The sequence below is a fragment of the Caretta caretta genome, chromosome 5 (genome assembly GCF_965140235.1).
Source record: "Caretta caretta isolate rCarCar2 chromosome 5, rCarCar1.hap1, whole genome shotgun sequence".
Taxonomy (NCBI): domain Eukaryota; kingdom Metazoa; phylum Chordata; order Testudines; family Cheloniidae; genus Caretta; species Caretta caretta.
This window is the reverse complement of record NC_134210.1, coordinates 52,984,731-53,006,793: the sequence shown is the minus strand read 5'-3', so window position 1 is coordinate 53,006,793 and position 22,063 is coordinate 52,984,731. Positions and strand designations below refer to the sequence as shown.

General features: G+C 40.5%; 1 protein-coding gene across 1 annotated transcript; it reads right to left on the bottom strand.

The window, feature by feature from the left end:
* Nucleotides 1–1,025: 1,025 nt before the first annotated feature.
* LOC125637228 (V-type proton ATPase subunit S1-like protein) lies at nt 1,026–18,593 on the bottom strand. The gene is made up of 7 exons (XM_048851455.2): nt 18,422–18,593; nt 10,549–10,589; nt 9,599–9,660; nt 7,625–7,857; nt 4,175–4,225; nt 2,724–2,967; nt 1,026–1,469 (listed from the first exon to the last, which is right to left on the bottom strand). The coding sequence occupies exons 1-7, from the start codon at nt 18,514–18,516 to the stop codon at nt 1,167–1,169; spliced, it is 1,029 nt and encodes a 342-aa protein (XP_048707412.1). The 5' UTR covers nt 18,517–18,593; the 3' UTR covers nt 1,026–1,166.
* Between the last annotated feature and the right edge of the window lie 3,470 nt (nt 18,594–22,063).

The window sequence follows — 22,063 nt, the reverse complement described above, 5'->3', positions numbered from 1 at the left end:
TTGCCAAAATATTCTTTCAGGATTGACTTTGGCCCAGTAGCAACATGGGTAGCTCACTACCACCTTCCTTCTTGCTGGGAGCAAGAGCAAAATTAAAACTAATTTTGGGTCCTCTAACCCTGGCACTGCCAATTGATAGGATTGTTGACAAGATGAAACCTTAATCTCCTACAGGAGGGAGAAGTGAAAATTATGTCTCGTTTCTAAATACCCCTTGCACTGTTGGGTGGCTTCCAGCCAACATAATTTATATGTATTTTCAGGTATAGAACCACCAGGTAGCTGTGACTTCCATGTCTTGTATGGGAGACGGACAGGATTTAGTTGTAAAGAAATTAGCCTAGAATTAAAGCATATAAAACCCATAATCTCTCTTTTAGCTTAAAGCTCAGCAGGTGAAGTATGGGAAAGCCTATGGCCAGATGTCTACAGCTCCACCACCACCTCAACAAAGTAAGTCTCATGTCAAAACATAGAAAAACATTTGAGATGCCACAGTTCCAAAGATCCATCACCATTTCACTGGGGTGGGGGATGATATTAAAATGGTCTTTATGTATGTGGAGAGTATAAACAAAGAGGAGAAGGATTTTTATGATGGCACAAGGGGAATAAAACTAGGAATAACTGAATAAAATTAAGACAAGGAAAATTTAAGATGAGAATCAGCAAAGACTTCTAATTGTGGAATCTATTTATACTGTTGCACATACTTTCTAAGGAACGGATGGGAGCTGTTTTGCCAGGGACACTTAATACAGACTGAATAGACCAACAGAAAATACAGTGTAAGGAAAAATATCACCCTTTGAGGGGATGAGCTAGGAGATATTAATCTTTATTTAACCCTAAGGTTCTGTTACCAGTTCCTCGTTCAGTGTTTGTAAGGTGGTTGTAATGAATTGTTTTTGTAATATGAGAGCAGACTCTCACCACGTTCATTCCCTCACTCCCATGGGAGATTTTTCTATTTTTCTGATTTCCAAGACATCTTTTGACTGGGTCTCAAGAAATAAGCCAGAGAATGGCTAAACAAGCAGTCTGATTATATTTTTTCTTTGATCAAATAAATCATTTGGTGAATACTTTTAGCTACTGTACAACTAAACAGGACAGAATTGCTGAAAGAAAATACCAATAGCCTGAATGAGACAAACAACACTCTTCTAAATATAGACTTTACAGAACTGTTGACTTCTAAGTTCATAGGACTCATTTCCATTGCTTCTCAGTGGTTCTTTTTCATCTGCCATGTCACTGTCTTTCACTTGTACAAAATAGGCAGGAGAGGCTTTGCATTCACAATGGCTATCAAGAGACTTCAGGTGGATCAACATATGGAGAGCATAGGCCAGGACTAGAAGCAGAATCAGTGACATAATCAAGCCCATCAAAATTGCTGGTGAGAAAAAGGATGCACAATCTTTGGCATAAGCAAACTGTCCTCCTTCAATGTTAAAGCCTTGAATCTGTTAAGAGAGTAAAAGGATTTATATTAAAAATCCTCACTTTCCTGGTTAGGGGGTACTTCATGATTTTGTTCCTATTACTATGTAAGAATTTTTAAGCTAATGGTTGTATATAAAAAATTTTTATCTAGCAGCACTGGCTGGATTTGATTCATTCAATTTATTCATGTCAGTGTTTTAGAAACAGCCAGTTATTCTAATCCCCTTAGCTTTGGGGCCCAAATGATTTGCAGTTTGATTTTAAACAAAATCTTTTGAGAGCTAAGTCAAATTTAACTGTAAGCTTGATAACTCTGGTTTACATTGTTTGGTAGGAGTCTGATTATACAAACATGGACACAGGTATCCAAAAAATGACCAAGAAAACACTTGCCTACATCTAATGATTAGATAATGGGACCCGATTCAGTCCTTGTGTATGTGGATGCAACTCCACTGAAATAAGCAGTTTTGCATTCACATCTGATCTGAATTTGGCCCACAGACTATAAATTTCACCTGCAGACAAGTGAGAGTTACTTTAACTCTAGGGTGAAGTAAATCTGCTGTGCAGTCATGCATAGAGAAGACAGATGGGATTGGCTGCCTGTCTCAGATTGCTATGGGGTTTTAAAGACCTTCCCCTCTTTTGTAGCTACCCTCATCTTCCCCTTCTTACCCATCCTCTGTTTATTTATTTTGCTCCTCCCTAGCTGAAGGGTCCATTCCTGGGTGAGCTTATCCCCTAATTCTGATAAGGAGATGGGGTCAATGACTGTTGTAAAAAATCCTCCTTGAACTGACCTCAGAAACTGACCCAGGTGTGATCTATTCACAGAATGCTGAACTATGGAACACTTAACTTTCTTTCCCAGCTGATTGACAGTCAGCTGGAGCAGCAGGTCCTATGCAAGGACAGTTGGAGACTTGCTGACAGTGCTCAATGAAGGCTCTACTGAAGCTGGTCTTACGAGCCCAATTGCTAAATACACAAAGAACCATTTGTCAACAAAGATACAGAGATGTAGAGCAGAAGGTGACACTCCTATGTGTTGTGCTGAAGTATATCCCTAAGAAGAAATTAGATACCAAACCAGTGCAGCCCTTCATCTCACTTAACATGAAGTTAAGTATGAGACTTTAAATCTTCTTTTCTGTTCAATTTCTACTCCTTCATCCATCTCTGGAGTATGTCATTGTTTTCTTGGCACCAAAGCCTAGAGGTGCCAGTCAGCACACCTGTGACATTTTCTTGGCTTAACTTCATCTTATTACCTGGAAATCGATAAAAGTGACTTCCCAGAGCCTGGACACATCATTTGCGGAGCTGGGAATCAGGAGTGCATCATACCTCTGCAAGCTGCTCACATGTTCACAGTGATAGGAATAACTTGCTGGAGCATATATTCTGGTTGCATTAAATGTCGCTTGCACAGAATGGTTGTAAAGCAGCTGTATTCTGTATAAACTAAACCAGTTCTGAACAGACAGCTTGTAATAACTGCTTGTCAATAAAAATCTGAAAATAATTTTTTAAAACAAGAGAGAATTAGTAAAGTTGCAAAAGTGAGGACATATATTGTTGAATCCAGCATGTAGAAAAGCCTTACAGGACTCATTGAAGTCGACAGATCTATGCCAATTTACACTAGAGAAGGATCTGGCTCTTTCTGCCGCTATATGGGAGACCTGAGTCTGGAAAATAATTTTTGATTCCTTGTTGCTGCAGCTGAAGAAAATCATTGGTCATCAGGACTGGTCCCAGGCTGAGCAAGGGAGTCACAAAAATCCTGAGCATCTTCTGACTGCCTAATTATGGAACAGCACTAGGGGAATATCATCCATTCTGCTTCCCTCCCTGCTGTTACAGATCATATGCTGCCCAGATAGCTGACTGATGAGAGGCAAACTGACAAAGGAAAACAAAGTAAAAATAGATGGAAGAAATTCCACTGGTTAAAAAACTTAACTCAGCCAAGCAATGAGTAAATTAGAAAACATCATATTGCCACTAGCTTGCGCTCCCGTGTAAATATAGTTTTCCAAATCACATGTAGGTGAGCTCTGAAATAGGGGCCAGGCTCCAGGGAGGTAGCACCATGGATTAGTGGTTTGGAAGAGGAAATGGGAGCTGGGGAGAAGCCAGCTGGATGAAAAGCTCAAGCCCAGGTTGGGCACCAGTAAGTTAACGTGTTTGGTTTTGTTTGAGGGTATTTGAGTTCTGCTGTGTAAACTGGGGAGAAAACTGCTACTCTGAAAGAAGAATAGGATTGAAAAGGAGCCCAGGAGGGGCTGAAGACATTGTATGGATGAGTAGGATTTGCTGAACACTGTCTATTTTGGGGACACCGATACTCTGGAAGAGTTGAGGCTGTAGATGACCTGGCTGGAGGGCTGAGTCACAGAAGCAGTGGACCATCATCAGCAGGCCCAGCTAGATGAGGGGAGCCTGCAGTGCAGCAGTGAGGCCACTTATCTTAAAAAAAAAAAAAAAAATAGGGGGAAAAATAAAACAAAAAGAAAATTTATTTAAATAGGCAAACTCCATAAAATATATTGTCTGCTTTATACTTCATTATATAATTAGCAAATCTGACTCACAACCCTTGCTGATACATAATCCTTCTCACAGTTAATTTCCCAGACAGCTTGTATTACAAGTCATTCAGTAGACATTAAGGTTTGATACTCTAATAAGTGTCTTTATCCTTATCTTGTAAACCTACCTAATAACAAGCCCCTTGAGGTTGTCCATGTCACCAAACTTAAGTGAAAGCCTAGATCAAAAAGAAAACAATGTCAAGTTGAAATGCAAATCTAAAGGGAAAAAACCAAACTGACATTCATCAAAAGATCAAAACATGGTTACAACAGACAGTATTTTGAGGGTTTATTCAAATCCCACTGCAGTCAATGAAAAAACTTCAGGAATGAAATCCTGGTCCCAGTGAAGTAAATGGGGATTTTGCTGTTGCCTTGAGTGGGGTCTGGATTTCACATTAGGAAAGCACTTAACCACATGCTTAACTTTAAGAGTGTAGTTAAATCCTATTGACTTCAACATCAGTGTACCTAGAGCATAGTCAGATGAGATATATGTGTTCCTTCCCAGATCTATATATTTTAGAAGGCATTTATCACCTTGGTATCTCAGATACAAGTATTTCATTAATACAATAATATAACCCATTCTTTGTCTCATAGACCCTGCTAGAGTATTACAAATCCATATGATGGCTGAGTTCAAAGTGTTGCATTTATACAACATCACTGAATCAGATTAAAGATGTTGATTGTAGCAGAGCTCTATCCAGCTTATTGTCCAGTCAGTGAGGACAGCTGTGGCTTACCACAGTAAGAAGCATTGTTAGGTCAAATTTAAAATAGAGCCTTAAAAGCCGTATGATTATGTAAATATTGCTCCAAGTACCATCTTTCTACTTTCTCACAAGCTAACAGATACAACATTTCATTACTCTGTGGCATACAGATTTTTTATTTAACGATGCCATTTTGCATCTTAGAAACCATTTGTGTAATTGACTTTCATTGTTGACATAACGTTGTGCTTTTCTTTATCTAAGATTAGATATTGTTACCAGGGCTGGCTCCAGGCACCAGCGTTCCATGCAGGTGGCTGGGGCGGCAGTGTTTCCGCCGCGGTGGCAATTCGGCAGCGACAGGTTGGGTTTTTTTCCACTGCTTGGGGCGGCAAAAATGGTAGAGCCAGCCCTGATTGTTACACTGTGAATTACCATGCATACACATACATCACTTTAGAACTTAAGGTGGAGGGAAATTAAAAGCATGATTAGTCAGACAATTTAATACTGGCTCAAGACTGGATGGGTTTCAAGTGCAGAACTAATTTCTTCAAAGGTCACTTAACTCACTATCCCAAAATTGGGTCCAGTGAGCAAGGAGGAGGATTTCAGACCCTCACTTGCTTAAATTATAACAAAATCAGACATAAATTGTGCCAATCTGATTATACCACACAGTTGAACCTCACATTAAATTCAGTGCCTGGGACAGGACTCTGTGCATACAATAATCTACCTCTGTGTTTGTGTTACACATATAGTAAGTCCAAACACATAAGAGGCCAAATCCTTGGTTATAGGTCCAGATGCTTTGTGCTGATCTAAAGGCAGAGCAGAGGATTCCCTTAACAAAGTAGGGATGTAAGAGCCTTGCTAGAAGTGGGAGGGGATGAGGTGGAATACACAGAATTCTGCTTTATCTGCAGCCTGCAAAATTTAGAGCAGCCCTTAGGCCCAAAATCAGAGGAGCAGAAAGGGAGCTTCCACCCTTCCCCCTGCTCTCCTCAGCAGCAGCAAATGGAAACAATGCATCTCAGAATCTGGCCCAAGGTTTCTATTTGGCAATTCCTGTGAGGCTAATCCTGGATTCAGGAGCCTGATTATCTATTTTCCTATCTGCACAGCACAGATTTCCACACGCAGGGAATTCAGTTAATACTTAAAGGCTGACAGAAGCACACGGACCAAAAAGGCTTTCTGTTAATATATAGCAGGACTCTAGCAGAGATTCCAAGGATTTGGTCAGAAAGTTTACATAATGCTCTGACATACATCTCCTAATGCTGACTAGAATAAAGTGATATTTTTTTCTTGACTTAGACAATAGCCCACACTAACAGGATACACATCTTGTAAAATTTATCTCCTGGCCCTTTCCAGCAGGTTTTTCCATGGGAGCTGAGGCAGAAGGCTCTATATTCTAGTAGCCTATTGTTATTTTGTTTGTTGACCAGTAAATTTTCCCAAATATTTTTATTTTATAACAACAAATGACTTTAAACTGCCCTTACAGTCCAGGTTTGTTGTGAGAATACATACACTAACAACAGTGAAGCACCCAGGCACTAAGGCAAGAGGATCCATGTAACTACCTAAGATTGACAGAAAGTTACAGGATTTTGTTTTGCATTTATCTCCTTATTTACTGTAAAGTGAGACCAGCTATTTTGATTCCATTTGAAAATGCTGAATAGATGAATTATTTTAAATCACTGATTTTTTTCAAACTGTGCATTGCTTTTCAAACCATTTCACATTTGTGCAGTTTTCTACTGGGATACGGAATTTATTGAAATGGTCCATGTACATTAGGAGGTTGCTGGCTCTCCACTGGCAGACAGGCTTATTGTTTTGAAATGTATCACTTTTTTTATTTTGAAAACTAACATTATTTCTTCCTCATTTCTCTCTATTCCTTCCACAACACAGCTCATTCATGAGTCAGACTCCGATTATTTAGAACAGCAACTGGTTTTCAGCACAGTTATCCATCCTCTACTCGTAGCATAGATGGATTTTGCTGTGTTAATTTGGCACTTGTTGAAAAGTTAATTATTTCAGCTACCATGGCCCAGTGGTGAGGGCACTCAGGAAATGTGGGTTCGATTCCTTGTTCTGCCATTGGCCTGCTGGGTGACTCCATGTCACCTCTCTGTGCCTCAGTTTTCCATTTGTAAAATGGGGACAATTTTTCTTACCTTCTTTGTAAAGTGCTTTGAGATCTACAGCTGGAAAGTGCTATATAGCAGCTAACTAGTAATATTACTGCTGTGTGGCATTATATAGCCACATACAGCTTTACTTGCCTTTGCTTATTAAAGGTGTGATTCGTCCACCCTTATGCTGAATAGCATCTTACGCAATGGTGCAATCCCGTAGATTTCAATAGGGCCATGTGTGGACTAAGGGACTACTCCATGTGAGTAAATGTCGCAGATTAAGGGTTGAATTATGGCCAGACCTTACATAATCACCCTCTACCACCCTTGCACAGCCAGTATAAAGGCTGCTGAGAATCACAGTCCCTGCACTCAGGGCAGCGCAGAGGCTGCTCTCCAGCCTGGCTAGCCACTTTCCAAAAAGGGCATGGGGAGAGCACAGAGCATATGGGGTGAGGGCTCAACCCCCACAAGCAGAGCTGGCCGGCCACACAGGAAAAAGGATGCCAGCCACCCCGTTAAAGGATTAAAGAAAATTAGTCTTTTCCCGCAGTGTAACAGAGGGAATTCTTAGGAGGCATTGTGCCGCTGGAGCATTGTAGCTCCATTCCATATTACAATAGGCTGTGCCCCCAGAATTAACTAGCAACCCCGCCAGTGCCTGACGCCATCACGGAGTAGGATGTAGTCTTACATTGCACTGTCTTCACTGCAGTTGGAATCTCCAACATCCACGGTTGCATGAACGCCAAATGTCTTCTCTGTCAAGTCCAGCTTTGTGTGATTTTTAAATTTAATCATTATTCTCCTGGCCCAGAAAAGAATGCAGGGAATTCCATTAACGGTGACATTCACAGGGCTGTGCGGCAATGTCCTCCAAGAGTCTCTTTCGGATTGTCCTTTTCTGCTCAAGTTGTAACTGACCACCTAATAAACCACATAAAAGATTGTTATTGCAGGAATTACTCTCCACATCACATAATGAACAATAGCATTGGGATAGCACACAATGGGCTCATGCTCAGTGCTACTCAGCTGGGGAGACAAAGATGGTTCTACACACCATTTCCATCTCCTCCAGTCCTGGTGATGGCAGAGGTCCACACACATACACAAGCATAGCAAGAGAGCTGATGTAACTTACATGGACTGTAACGGCCTCCTAGAGACTGGACGTTCCCACCCCAGCCCCTCCTATCCATCTCCAACCCAGCACAGAACACCCCCTACATGAAGGCGTGTAGCAAAGCTGGCATAGCCAGTTGTACACCGAAAGGGGATTCCCCTACAACAGGAGACTTCCCATGGCAGTTAGGGCAGTTTTAAAGTCCCCTTTGTTCTGCTGGAGCATTGCAAAAGGGATTTAGCTTGGGCCAAGGATCAGGCTCTACATGCTGAAAGTACTGTACAGACATTAGCCAGTTTAGCAAGGGAAGCAAATGGGGCTGCATGTGTGTAATGGAGCAGAATCTGGCCCAATATTGTTTTTAAACAAATGCAAATTTTTAGATAGCATCTACATAGGACCCTGGTCAGAGTTAGGACTCCCTTGTAAAATTATTAGTTTATATGTTTAAAAATAGGGAGTGTTGCATTTTGTCTCAAAGTCAGGACATTGTCTACAGGTAGTATAAAGATACGGAACCCTCATGGTCAACTTCCACAGTCAAGCAAAGCTCCCATGGAAATGACTATAAACAAATAAAAATGTCAGTGAGTAAAGATTTCAGTATTTAGCTCTAACTCTTAGACAATGAGAATTTTTTCCAGTGTGCAGACCTGCCATATCTGAATATGATAATATAGCTGTAATCTCCATGGAGCTGCATCTGTGTAACTGAGAATGGAATTTACCCACTAGGTCTTGTTCATATGAGACAAGTATTCTGTGTCCCAATCACACATACCATTTTATCAGACTGGATAACTACAGTTAAGCAACAAAGTCTTATCTTGGCTAGTAAATTTAGCATACCAACTCTCCTAGCTTAAGCCTAAAAGACTCCTGTGCTACTTGGTCTGACATATGGCACAACAAGACGGCCTGAGTGTTGTGATTTAAAACAAGAAGATGGTTGCAGAAGATGGGGAGAGAACTTACAAAACAATCACCAACAAATATCATTGATTACTATATTATTATGATAGTATCTTGAGGAAAAGATAAACCTGTCCACCTTCCCTGTTATAGTGCAGAACATTTACATTTACTCATTAGCTTGCTTAGATTAAATTGCAACATTTGCAGAATTCCTGAAATGTAAACCTTATTTTCTTAGTTGTGTATTGGGAAAAGTCCTATGGTCCTTACTCAGGCAAAAGGCCCATTGAATTTAATAAACCAACAGTTTTTCCCTCCGTTTGATATTCAGCACCAAGTCATACAGGCAAAATCCTGCATCCCATGCTCAGTGCCTCTACATAGGGGTCAATACGCTGAACTCTCATTAACTTCCAGTGGATGTCGAGGTGACTCAGCACCTGCCAGGAACTAATCAGCAACTAGCAGGATCAAGTCATTATGAGGAATATCTGACTACAGTGTGGGAAATCAGTATTGTACCACAATAATTAGACAAGGTTGATTGTTATCTCATGAAAATAATAATTAAATTTCAACTAATTATGCCATGAAAGAACTTACAATCAGTTTCCTGATACTCCATACCTGTGTAATTGCTACTTGTTTTAAGTTATGTTTTGGCTTCACACCACCCTCATAACGTCGGTCTGCAGAAGAAAGAGAGTTATGAGTATAAATGGTAAACGAGTGATACGTTAAGAATGCACGATGCTTCATGTTTTCTTCCAAACAAAGATGGACTTTCAGCCAATGCACCTTTTCGAGGGCTCTATAGATTTACGAAATATATTTCAGTTTGGGGCAAAAAAATACTCATACACTGAGCTCATCTTTGCCCATCACAAATCAATTTTCTAGCAAATTTACCATTGCTGTACATCTTTTTTTTTTTTTTTTTTCCCCCTCTTAGAGACATCTGGCAGCCCTTATTCAGGTAAAATGCCAATGGAAAAGAACTTTAGGGTTTAACCCGTGGTGCTATAAATTCATCCACCTTACATCCATTTAAAAGGGGTTCCTTGTTTCTTCATGCTTTGGACCACATTTTCAAAGGAAGGTGCACTCAAGGAACATGCATGAGCCTGCATGCACAAATGGGGATTTTCAAGCCTGTGTTGGATAAAGATACACATGAACTGTAGACGAGTGAGCAATTACTTGACAGATTTGCACAAATGCAAGGTTTTGTGGGGACAACACAATGATGTTAGTTTGTGTGTACACTCTCATTGTAGCATCCTTTGAATATTTGGCCTGTATGTTTTCAATTGATGCCAAAAATGTAATATTTTATTTCGTTTTTATCAAGTTCACACCCATTGCTCTGGGGAAATCCATACATTTTTTATTTTAACAGGGCTAATTGTTTAACTGGGAATATTTAAGGAGGATTTTACTGTGAAGTGTGCATAATACTCTTATTCCTTGCCAGAGCTCTCAATGACTTCAATGGAAATTGCATGTGGGATTCAAGGGCATACTATGCAGCTCACAGAGACAATATCAGTGCATGCCAATTCATTTAAAAGCCTTACCATTTCTTTGGGGCAGCTCTTGGTCTGAAAATGCATGTGAACTGAAACAGAGGAGACAGAGAAAAATCTTTAGTGTACAATATCTGTATTTAACATTTGAACCAAGTTTCCTGAGGAGAGTTCCACTTTGTAATGTTTCATTCAACAGTTGTGCACTCACATGCAAAACAGCCAAAAGCCAGCATACCCAGGAACGACAGTCATCCCAATATCGGAGGCTCTTTTGATGTAGCGTGAGCTCCTAAACCATCCCATCCCTACTGACAGAACGGAAGCTGTGGCCAAGGAAAGGTTAGGGTTCCCCCCCCCACCTCAATCCTCCCCAATGACCCTAGCTTTCTGTATCAGCCCACTGGGGATACTGTCAGCTATTTTAATTTAGACCAATCTTCAGATTCCTCCAAATTACAGTGGGGGACTGACTGGTTCACAGCCAGCCCAAGATCAAGGGGGAACAAAGCCAGCACTGTGCATTCCTCAGCATCAGCACATTTAGGAAAATATACAAACCCTAAAATACTTTTTCCTACTTCAGGAAAGAGCAAACATAATCCCCCAGATATACGGCTATACAAAGGAACAATCCTTCATGGTGCCAAACATCCTCCCACTGAAGTCAATAGGCAAGGTTCTTGTTAATAAAGCTCAAGAAAACATTGAGTGAATGCCTGCCTAAAACTATCGTCAGTCTCCTGAAATTTACAACCTGTCATTAGTCTCCTAAAACATTTAGGCCCAGACACTGAGTGGGTTTGATTGGTACAGCTTTATTGCGGTCAGTGAATCTGTGTCAATTTATACCAGCTGATGATTTGGCCTGTAGGATCAAATCTTTTATAGTGGTCAAAGTCCAAGCAAACAGGCTTTGTGCAGGTTTGCTTCATAGCGTATGGAGTGGAATCATCCCTCCCAATCCCATGGACACAAGTGTAGACACTCCTACACTCTCAGTCCTCTGGTAACCTCCTCAGCAATTGTGCCTCCCTGTGGTGGATTGATTGGTCGATCTGCTTAGATGCTGATCCACTGGCTATGTGCCCATTTCTCCTGAGGCCCACTGCAAAAATATTCCTTTGTGGGTGGAACCAAATGGTGTACAGTTCCACTGCATGCAAGGGGTGATGATCCCCTTGCACTGACTCTCCACAGCCTGTCCTTCTAGTTTCCTGTGACGTGAAACCACCTCAGTTCACTCCACATGTGACTGGGGAGGGGCAGAGCAAAGGAGTTTCTCCTTAGCCACTTCATCTGAGAGCATGCGTCCATGGGTTGTTTTTTTTTTTCCTTGTGTTTATTAGATTTAAATCCACCATGCAAGCAAGTTACAAATAAGACATTTCTAAAGGCTAGTTTCTTGAATGTATTAAAATAAGCATGGCAGGCCAGTGTCTTAGCTGCATGATGGCTGGCCATTTGGTGGATCCAGCCCTCTGAGGATTCCTCCTGTGTAAGGGGGGGATCTCTGGGCATAGCAACTGTAGATCATGCCTTACCCCCATTCAGAGCAGGGGTGTTCCCAAGGAAAAGGAGGCATGTCTAGGGTATCCCTATGCCCTGGCGTTCCCTGGCTGCCAGAACAATCACTTGGGGCTAATGGCAGCAAGGCCTAAACTAAAACAAACAATATATTCTAACTTACGCTGAGGGCTACCTCCAGGTCTGGAGGAGCATAAAGGTGTCTTTAAGCCACCTTTGCAACACCTCCCCTCCTGCTCTTGTGCCAAGCCCAGCTCAGGCAGATCAGAGAATCCAGCTACATTCAGTGGTAAAACTTCTAGGGTGCCTAACTATTCACCTCAGTGGAGCCAGAATTTCATCCTTAATGTTTATTAAGGAGGCTTTGTCTTTATACCTGTTCCTCTCCAATAAGTGTGTGTATTTTCAGGCATACTCAGTGTAACATGGAATAGAACCATTGTGTTCAGTTCCAAAATCCTCAAACCCGAAGGGAAAACTGAACAAACTAGAGTGGATTCTGTATTCCAGCTTGTCACTTTGACCCTAACTACAAGGACTGGTGAACAGCTTTGCTCCAACCACTGTGCCAACTGCGCTCTGCTGCAATAGGAGGAAGCAAGAAAACAACAGCCATTCTTCTCAGAAACTGTAATAAACCAAGTACAAAAGCCAGCTAAGCTTCCGCTCCAAGCCTGTGACTCTAATTAGGGCTGGAAGAACCTACTTAAAATCCACCCTAGATAGTTTTAATTAGATACAATGACCCAAATTCTGCTCTTAGTCACACATGTCCAATCCCACTGACTTCAGTAGGGTTGCACACTTTCAAGAAAGAGCACAATGTGGCCCACTATTCTTCACTTGCTATTCTATACTCTAGGTTAATGTTGTTGAGCAGTATTAAACAATGTCCATGTTTCACACCAGAGGTGAGCATATTTCAGTAGTTAGTGAAATTATTCTTGTCTCCTAATTAACCAAAGGTTGGTCAGATCCCTTGAAAGTAATGGGCACCAAGCATGACCCCACTCTGCCCCCTCTTTTGGCATCTTGGTCCACACAGAGGAGCAGGAACAAGCATCTTGCTGTACTCTCCAGAGTGCAGAGACTGCTATTGTGGGAGACTCTTGCAGAGCTACACAAGGATAGGGGAAATTTCTTACATTGGCCTACACAAAGGCTGGTGATGGTCTGGCCCTGCTGCATTTATCAGTCCCACACACCAGGCTCCAACTTTTCTAAAAGTTCGGTTTAATGAAAGAAAATAGCCCTAAATCTCACACATTGTTGGTTTGTCATGAGAAGAGACTGGGGTGGGCCAAATCCTAGATTGTTTCCTCTCTTTTTAGTTAGTGGTTACTAAGGTAAAACTACCACTCAAGTCAATAAAGGAGCAGAACATGGACTTGAGGATTTGACATATTTTTCTTTTCTAGTATTCTAACATTGTATCCTGTGGCAAGCAACAGCAATGCAAGAGTTATTGACATTTTTCATGGTAATGTCTATAAAAACGAGGGGAGAGGAGAAAGCCCCAAAATAGGCATGCCAAAAACTTAAAGGCAAATGACTTACCATACAGTTATTTTACTGAATATAAAATTTAAAGTTCTAGGCCCAGTATTTCCACTCAGACTAAATGTTCATGTTAGAACACTTTAATGCAAGGTTGCAAAATTCAATAAATTCCCTCACATAGTGGGAGCGGGCTTTTTATGGGCTAGTAAAATATCATCTGCCTCTCCACCACCCGGAAGTCTCCCATCCCAAATGTGGCTAAAATGAAGACTGTGTCAAGTAAAAAATGAATACGTCTCTGAGGAAGACTAACAATATGCAACACCAACCCCCATGTCAGAAAACAGGCAGGATAAGGGACATACTCACATGTGGAGCCATGCATATGTTATGTCCCTAACAGAACGGTCTGAAATTGGACTCCTCAAGGCCCATGATTTCAGGTTGGAAGCTTGTGACAAGTACAATTTAACGCCCATATGTCTCATGCAAAAATGTACCAAAGCTGCTCATGCAGACATGTCAAGATTCTTCTCTCAGCAGAAAGACACTCAAAAATAGATGAATGTGCACAGCTAATGGAACAGTTGTACCCCAGCGAGGAATTCATTGGCAAGAGTGATGTGTGAGACACTGCTGAATACCATACTATGACAAATACCATCAGCCACATGACCATTTCCATTTGGGAGGTAGGTAGCAACATGGCAGGCATGTCAGTGAAGTGACCTTCAGTATATATTAAGGTGTGTGCATCTTAGGCATTTATAGAGTGCCAGTCACCATAGCAACTAGGAGTCTGAGATTTCTTCATTATCTATTACTTCTCTCATTACTGCTTACATGCAGGCAAGTGCTATGTAAATTTCTCTCTTTTTCTGAGAAACATACTTGAGAAGATAGTAGTTATGGCAATACCTGCACTCTTCAGTTTCCCTTGACCCTGGTCAGTCTGGTTTTAGGCCTGTGTATGGGACAGAAAGTGCACCGGTGACATTGGTTGATGATCTCCTCCCAGCATGTTTATGCTGATTTTATTAGATCGGTCAGCTGCTTTTGATGCAGTTGATCATGAAGTATCATTGGCATGTGTGAGGTCCCTGCCAGGAGGGGATGGAACCACTTGGATGTGGCATTGCTGCTTCTTATACAGAAGGACCTAGAGGGTAAGTATAGGCAATTATTCCTCCACACCAAGGACTCTCTTGTACAGGACACCACAGGATTCTGCTCTGCTTAGTGTATATGATGAGGCTTCTGGGAGAATTAGTAAATAGACATGGTCTGTGGTGTTTGCAATACATTGATGATACCCAACTGGGTATCTCCATTATATCACATCCACTAGAACAGAACAACCCTGTGTCTGCAGCAGATTGGGACTTGAATACAGGCTAGCTGGTGTGAGACTCAATCTGGACAAGGCTGACGTTCATAGGCTGGAGAGATTATTCAGGTAGAGTTCAAAGTGCTGGTTTTGCCCAACTAAGTCCTGAATGGTTTCGGCCTGAGTTACCTCAGATCGCTCCTCATGCTACACTACTGTGATCAATGGAGGAGGCAGAGTTGAAGCCACCTCAGTGTAAAGAAAGGGAGCTGCTGGCAGGGCATCCCCGTGGTTTCTGAGAGCCCAGTTTGTTATCCTTCCAAAGCTCATCTTTTTCTATAGACATCTGAGGAGGGAGCAGGGAGGATGCAGGTTGGGAGGGGATGTTGAATGGTTTATAGCAAGATTAAGTTTATGGCAGGATTTGCTCTGACTGTAAATGTAAGGGGATATAAGCAATTCTACTGGTTATTGTAAATAAATATTTTGTAAAGGCACTCACAGCTTGGAATGTGCACTATCTGAATGCTGTCTCTGAGTCGGGCAGGTGTGGCTCTCCAAAACCCTACCACCATCAGATCGGCAGCATTCAAATTCAAAGGACAAGTTGGGGAACTCAAAGGAGATCTGCTGGAGCAAGGCTATCCTCATAATATTGATGGGTAGATCTCAATGTGTGGAAGATTTTGGCCATGATGGACCATTTGGAGCACATTTCATGGCTCTTCTGCTGCTTTTTAAACTTGCTGCCAAACTGTAGGTCAGAAATATCACGGGGAAAACGGTGTGCAAACACAAATGAAAATGCCTTTAATCATTCTCAGGGCTCACACTAGACTTGTGCATAACAACATTCTGAGTAATAACATTGTGAACGTAAATATGACAGACAGCAACTAGCTGAGACTATTGCTGCTGGAGCTCTACTAGTGGCTGAAAGGATCACGAGCTAGAAATTAAACTATAAGAAACTCCACAAAGAGTGAATAGACCTGCAACACATTTGGAGCAATTTTTAAAAGTATAATGAAATAACCCCTGAATTTATGGTCACTTTTCCACCTATTTTAAACTAAATACTTCAACTTAAGTATAAAATATAGTTCATGTGTTAAAAACATTGGCCCTTCTTTAGAATTGCAAATCTGAAAATAACTGCTCCATGTCCACAGTATATGTCTGTATTGTATGCTGAAATTACCATTCTAAGTTTGTCAGGAGCCCAACTGAAATTGGCTTAGCCCTAATACAAAGCATTGGAATGACTAATCACTATGTAATACCCAACTAAATAAGATTATATGAATAAAGAAGTGCAAATTCCTACTTATCAGACGACATTATCAGTCTATAAGGTAATGAAGTCTTTTTTCCATCTGAAAAAGCTCATGTAAAAGTTTCGGGCCTACTACTGAAAACCTTTATGTGAGTGGCCCTTATTCACATATGTAAGCCTATTGATTGCAAAAAGAATTAGGAATGATCAAGTGAGGAAGAGTTTGCCATGTGTAGTTTTCATTTCAGCAGATAAGGCAGTTTAAGGGAACTATATTATTAAAACAAAATACAATCTATAGTATTACTACCAAATACTATCACTTGGAAGTGCAGATTATATTGGATAACACAATGTTCAAAATAAAATACACTCCTGTAGTATCTTCATTATTCCTTAAAAACATATCAAAAAGCAGTGCAGCCGACTAATGTTATCCAACTTCAAACTGTCTCACTATTGCTGACCTAGCGCACTAGTTTCAATTACTTACACAATATTTTACTAGAAAATAACATTTCAGCCACAGGTAAATCAAACGTAAAAGAAAAAAGTTTGCTAGTGGACCATACAGCCACGGGCCGGATTCTAATCTTAGGGTACAAATACACCACAAGTTAAGATGTGATTGTAGAGTGGTAGACATACCTTTCCTAACTTTAATCCAGCTTGCATGGGTAAAAATAGTAGTGAAGATGGACTTCAACCCAGGCTAGCAACCCAAGTATGTATCAAGGGTCCCTGGCCTACTCATGCCGCAATCACACCTTTGTTTGCAGTGTAGACGTACCTTAGTTACACCAACCACAAGTAACTTGACTGAAGTTAATTAACTTTCACTGGTTGCACACCAGTGTAAGTGAGATCAGAATCAGGCCCAAAATGTAGGTTTCTTTAATGGAACCCTCCTACTGAAAAATATTTTATTAGAGGGTTTTTTTTATTTATCATTAACAAACAAATCCCTACAAAGATAGTTAGTTTTACAGAGGGAAGCAATCATGCCTTTCAAATTATACTGTATTATTTTTGTAGTCATTTCACAGGAGGAAACATACCTTTCAGAGACCCACATTTAAATAATTATTTTCTATTTTATTGAAATTTCACAATTAAGGACTTGGTTCTGCAGTTCCAACTCAGGCAAAACTCCCACTGACTTTAATGGTTTACGCCTGAATAAGGACTCTAGGACCAGAACCTAAGAAGTGACAAAAATGTAGAGCTTTGTTTTTTTTAAAAAAAAGAAACTGAGTTCAGTATTACTCTTGGTGACTTAACACACGAAGGGTATAATTCTGCTTTAGTCAAAGAAAAAACTTACATTAACTTCAGTGGAAACAGGACTGGGCCTTAATTCATTAATTTTTCTTATAAAATTTGTGTGAAAACTCAATTAGTTCCATTCTGTTAGAACATCTTACGGATCAAAGAAAAGTGAAACTGTTAGGGAGGCACTAACTAATTTGGAAATTGCCAGATGAGAACAGAAAATAAACTATTTCAATGAAAACATATTGTAGTATTTATAATTGACTCACAGATCTCTTAATACAAGCTTAAGCAAATCACCACATGCTCTGTTGCCCAAAATATTCAGACTTTATTACCAGCTGTGATCATCAGCATATTTGATCTGAATGTTATTAGTGACAGTGAGACATTATGCAAATAATTAAATTTGGCTATTTTCACTTTTATAATGCTTGGCTTTAGAAAGGACTCTCTCTTTCTTGTCATTTTCTGTGCCCTCTATTTATACTATATAAAAAAAATAGAATGCACTCAAAGACAATGGCAAATACAAATACTTAGGATTAGGAACAATTTTGTCAGTTTAATATTTCTTGAAATGTTGAACCTAGATTTCAATAATATTCACTTTACCCCATAATGGAATATTTTAGCACCCTTGTTTCTTGGCACCTCTGCTGCTATTTTATTTATAATTCTGTTTTAACAACTGGTTTGGAATGAAAAAGTGAGAAAAGCATTACAATGTAACCAAGTATAAGAGAGAGATCACTAGGGCATATGCCCTTTTAGACCATTTTAGGCGTATGTATAAAATAATTTGAAAGAGGTAACATTTCATATCTTAGAGTTGAAAAGGTTCATTTCTGCATGAGTTCTAGATGTTTTAAAACTAAAAATATTCTAATCCTGTGCTACCATACTGAACTGTGATCAAATCTAGTTGCATAAGACACAAAGTAAAATTACAAAACTACAACATTTAAAACATACACTCAGCTTCACCAAAGTAGTTTGTTGAAATGTATCAAATTACTGACCTTCCATCCAGTCTTACAAACATTTGGTCCACAGAGACTGAAAATCCTCCACATAAAAAGAGGAGTAAAAAGCTAAAAGTGATGTTTTTTTCCATGGAGAAAGGAATCTACCTCTCCTGACCAAGCACATCTGTTCTAGCAAAGAGATCAGAGCCTGTATTCTCAGATATCATGTGATGGATAGCACCTCCAGCCAATAGGAAGCAACATTTCCTACTGCATCAGTTGGCATGTACTATGTAAACATAAAAAGCCTTTTCTAAGCTACTCTCCCTGACATACTCTATTATTCATGTTAATGAATGATTAGAAAAGAACTGAGTGCTTGGGTCCTAATGAGCTAGGAAGTGAGCTGTCTTTTAAGAAAATAAATAATATTTAAAAAAAAAAAAAAAAACCTCAAAGCTCAACAGAGCCAGTCACAGGTTACTCATTGTTCTAGTTGACCCTCTCCCTTGAAAATGCCATGAAAACTGTGATTTCAAATAACAATGTGACTTTATTGTCTGTAATCACACTCAGCTGAGAAGGTCACATTTTAATTAATTAAGCCTCATAACACCCCTGAGAAACAGTTAAATATCCCAAATTTACGGATGTGGAAAGTAAGATAAAGAGAGGATAAAGACCTCTTTTTGGGGGAAATGGCATCAATTTGTGGGTGCTCTACTTTCTATTTTACTAAGTTTTATAATCATAATTAATTTTAAAATTTACAGAATTGTCAATTGATATTTAGATGCATTTTGGAGGTTGCCAATTTGAGATGCCTAAGTTCCTTTGGATCCTTGGGAATTTGCCAGGGTTGATAGCAGGACCTGCGGCCTTATCCACGGGGATTCAAACCTTGCCATCTTTTGGAATGATGTGGGGGATGATCTGGTGCAAGCAAAGCAAGTGGTCAATTGGCAACCCACTCTTTTACACACTCTGCGTCCTATGCAACGTCTGCAAAGCAAGGGATAACCCTGTCTCCCTCTACAGTTGCAGGACCAGACAGAGAGGCAACTCAGTAGTCCCTCTCTCAACCTCTTTTACAGGAATTTACGAGTCCCACTTTTGTCTAGCACCCCTCAAATCATAAGACTGATCCCAATTCTTTATCACTTTCATATTTTTTCCAGTTCTTATTCTCCACAACTGTTGCTCTCTCTCATTCCATGTTGTTTCTTCCTCTTTGCTCCCCTTCTTCTCTGCTCTCCTCTCTATTCAATATTCTCTCTCCATTCCCCCATTTCTTCATCTCTGACCCTGGAGCCCCCACCTTTCTCTGTTCTTCTCTCCCCATCCCACCTCCTTGGGACACTCTCTCCTTTCCCCCAGAAATCTTTGCCTTCTTTTCCAGCTTTGAGTTGACCCCCCCCCCCACAATCCCTCTCAGCAAAGTGCCTCCACTCTCTTCTCCTCACAGGGCTTCTCCTTTCCCTCCTCAGAGTTTCTTCCTTTTCATCCCAAAGAGGCTACCACTGTTGCTGATGACTGAGGGAAGTCCAGGCTCCCCCTTGCTCAATCCCCCATGCCTCTCTCTTCTCCTACTTAGGGAGCTGATGCCCCTGGGAGGAGGTTAGGTTCCCCCTTCCTCTATCCTTCATGTTCCAGACAGAAACTGCAATCCATCCCTGGGCACAGAGCAAAAGGTAGAGACTCTTTGTGGCCCTCCCCACTTACACACTCACACTGGGGGCCAATCACAAGCCACCTCAGATGAGGCCCAATCTGCTGAATATATATACTATCCCATATTACTTGGCGGCTAATATCGGATATCTGCTGATGTGATCACAGAAGTAAGTCCTACTTGACTGATTAAGGGCTCCAGTCTGATGCATTCTAGATATAAGATTATGCCGGGGGCTTTAGCATCTGCAACCATTAAGCTCAAGGATTTACCGTCTTTAATTATTTTTTCCTAGAGTGATACAAAGAATGTACACTAATCTTAAAATCTCCCACCAGCTTGTGTTCAGTACAGCTACTACTACCAATTAGGGGAACCCCAGATACTTCTTTTGTGAGAATCCCAGCATGGAAAAAAAAAAAAGAGAGAGAGAAGGAAGTGCAGATATAAATTAATATGCAAGGCCTGGCTGAAAACAATATATGTTTTCTTTGAAGCACACAGATGTTTGTGGCCCCAAATATAAAAGAAACATTGCAGCAAAGAAATGCAGGGCCAGATTTTGGTTTTAAATTATACTGAGGGAACAAGGAGGGGCCACATATGTATTAAAAATTAATAAGAACAGCCGTTAAAGTTATAGACCTGTCAAACTTTCTAGGACCCATAATCCCTATCTCCTGCCTTCTTTACAAAACTATTTCAAGCAAAAAATAAGACACTGCTAGGTTTCACCCTTGTACCTTTCAGAGATTTCACACACGGACTGCTATTTTCTAACTGCTCTGCAGCATATGGCTTGGGAGGGGGAGCTGTGAAAGAAAAATGCTAAACTGAAAACCAGTATGATATAAATCACTAGATTGGGTATCCTATTACAGCAGTTTGTTCTTTTGTATAAAGACAAGACTTTGGAGAAGCATTTGGTGGGAGAATGATTCCTAAACAACAGTAGATAAGCCAGGGCTAAGTCAGTACTCACTGAACCAATAACTTATCTTCTAGCCCTTTTAGTTTCCAAAATGTGAGATTTCCCCCCACCCCCCACCCCCGCCAAAAATTACATTTCTAGTCCTTATATTTCCTGAGTCATATGCTGCCAACATTTTAGCTGGACTGCCACAGAAAATGGCCTTCTTAGCATATGATGAACCCTGTGTTACAAGGGTGCATGTGATTGTAGAGAGAGGGCTGCGTATTCATTTGCTTGATAAAAATACTTTGGCATAACCACAACCAAGAAGAAAGGCAATTCCACCTCATTTATATTAAGCTTCACTTTGTTCCTGAAAAGTATACAGTACTGACTTTTACACTGGCTATACAGTTAAGACATACGATGATGATACCTACCTTTAACACTGTGCTGTACTAATCTGAAGTACGGGTCGTGATTAATACCTTCCAGAGCAAATACTGGGCATTTCCTCCTCCTCTGGGAAATTTTTTGATAATATCTGGCATTCAATGCAAATTGCACAATCCACACAAAGAAAAAAGTGCTCTTAGAAGTATTTTTATGAGCTTCAGTAATAAGTAATTTCCGGAAGGGCTGAATGAACAATACCAGAGAGGGCTGAACTCCACTGGAAACACACCATCCCTGACACATGTTTGTCCAGCCTGTTCTTAAAAACCTTCAATGATGGGGATTCCGCAACCCTCTTGGGTAGCCTGTTCCAGAGCTTAACTACCCTTATAGTTAGAAAATTTTCCCTAATATCTAACCTAAATCTCCTTTGCTGCAGATTAAGCCCATTATTTCTTGTCCTGCCTTCAGTGGACATGAGAACTATTAATCACCTTCCTCATTATAACAGCCCTTAACATATTCTCCCTATTCATATCAGTCTATTACTGACAAGGCTGCAGACTTTAGAAGTGATTATTTATTACCTGACACACAGCTCAGATGGCACACCAGGGAATAGGTTGCTGGGAGCCAAACAGTTTATAAAACAGGATGCTACAACCAAAGTCAATGACAGACTACTGTAAAAAGGTGCATGCTCTTAATTTATTTA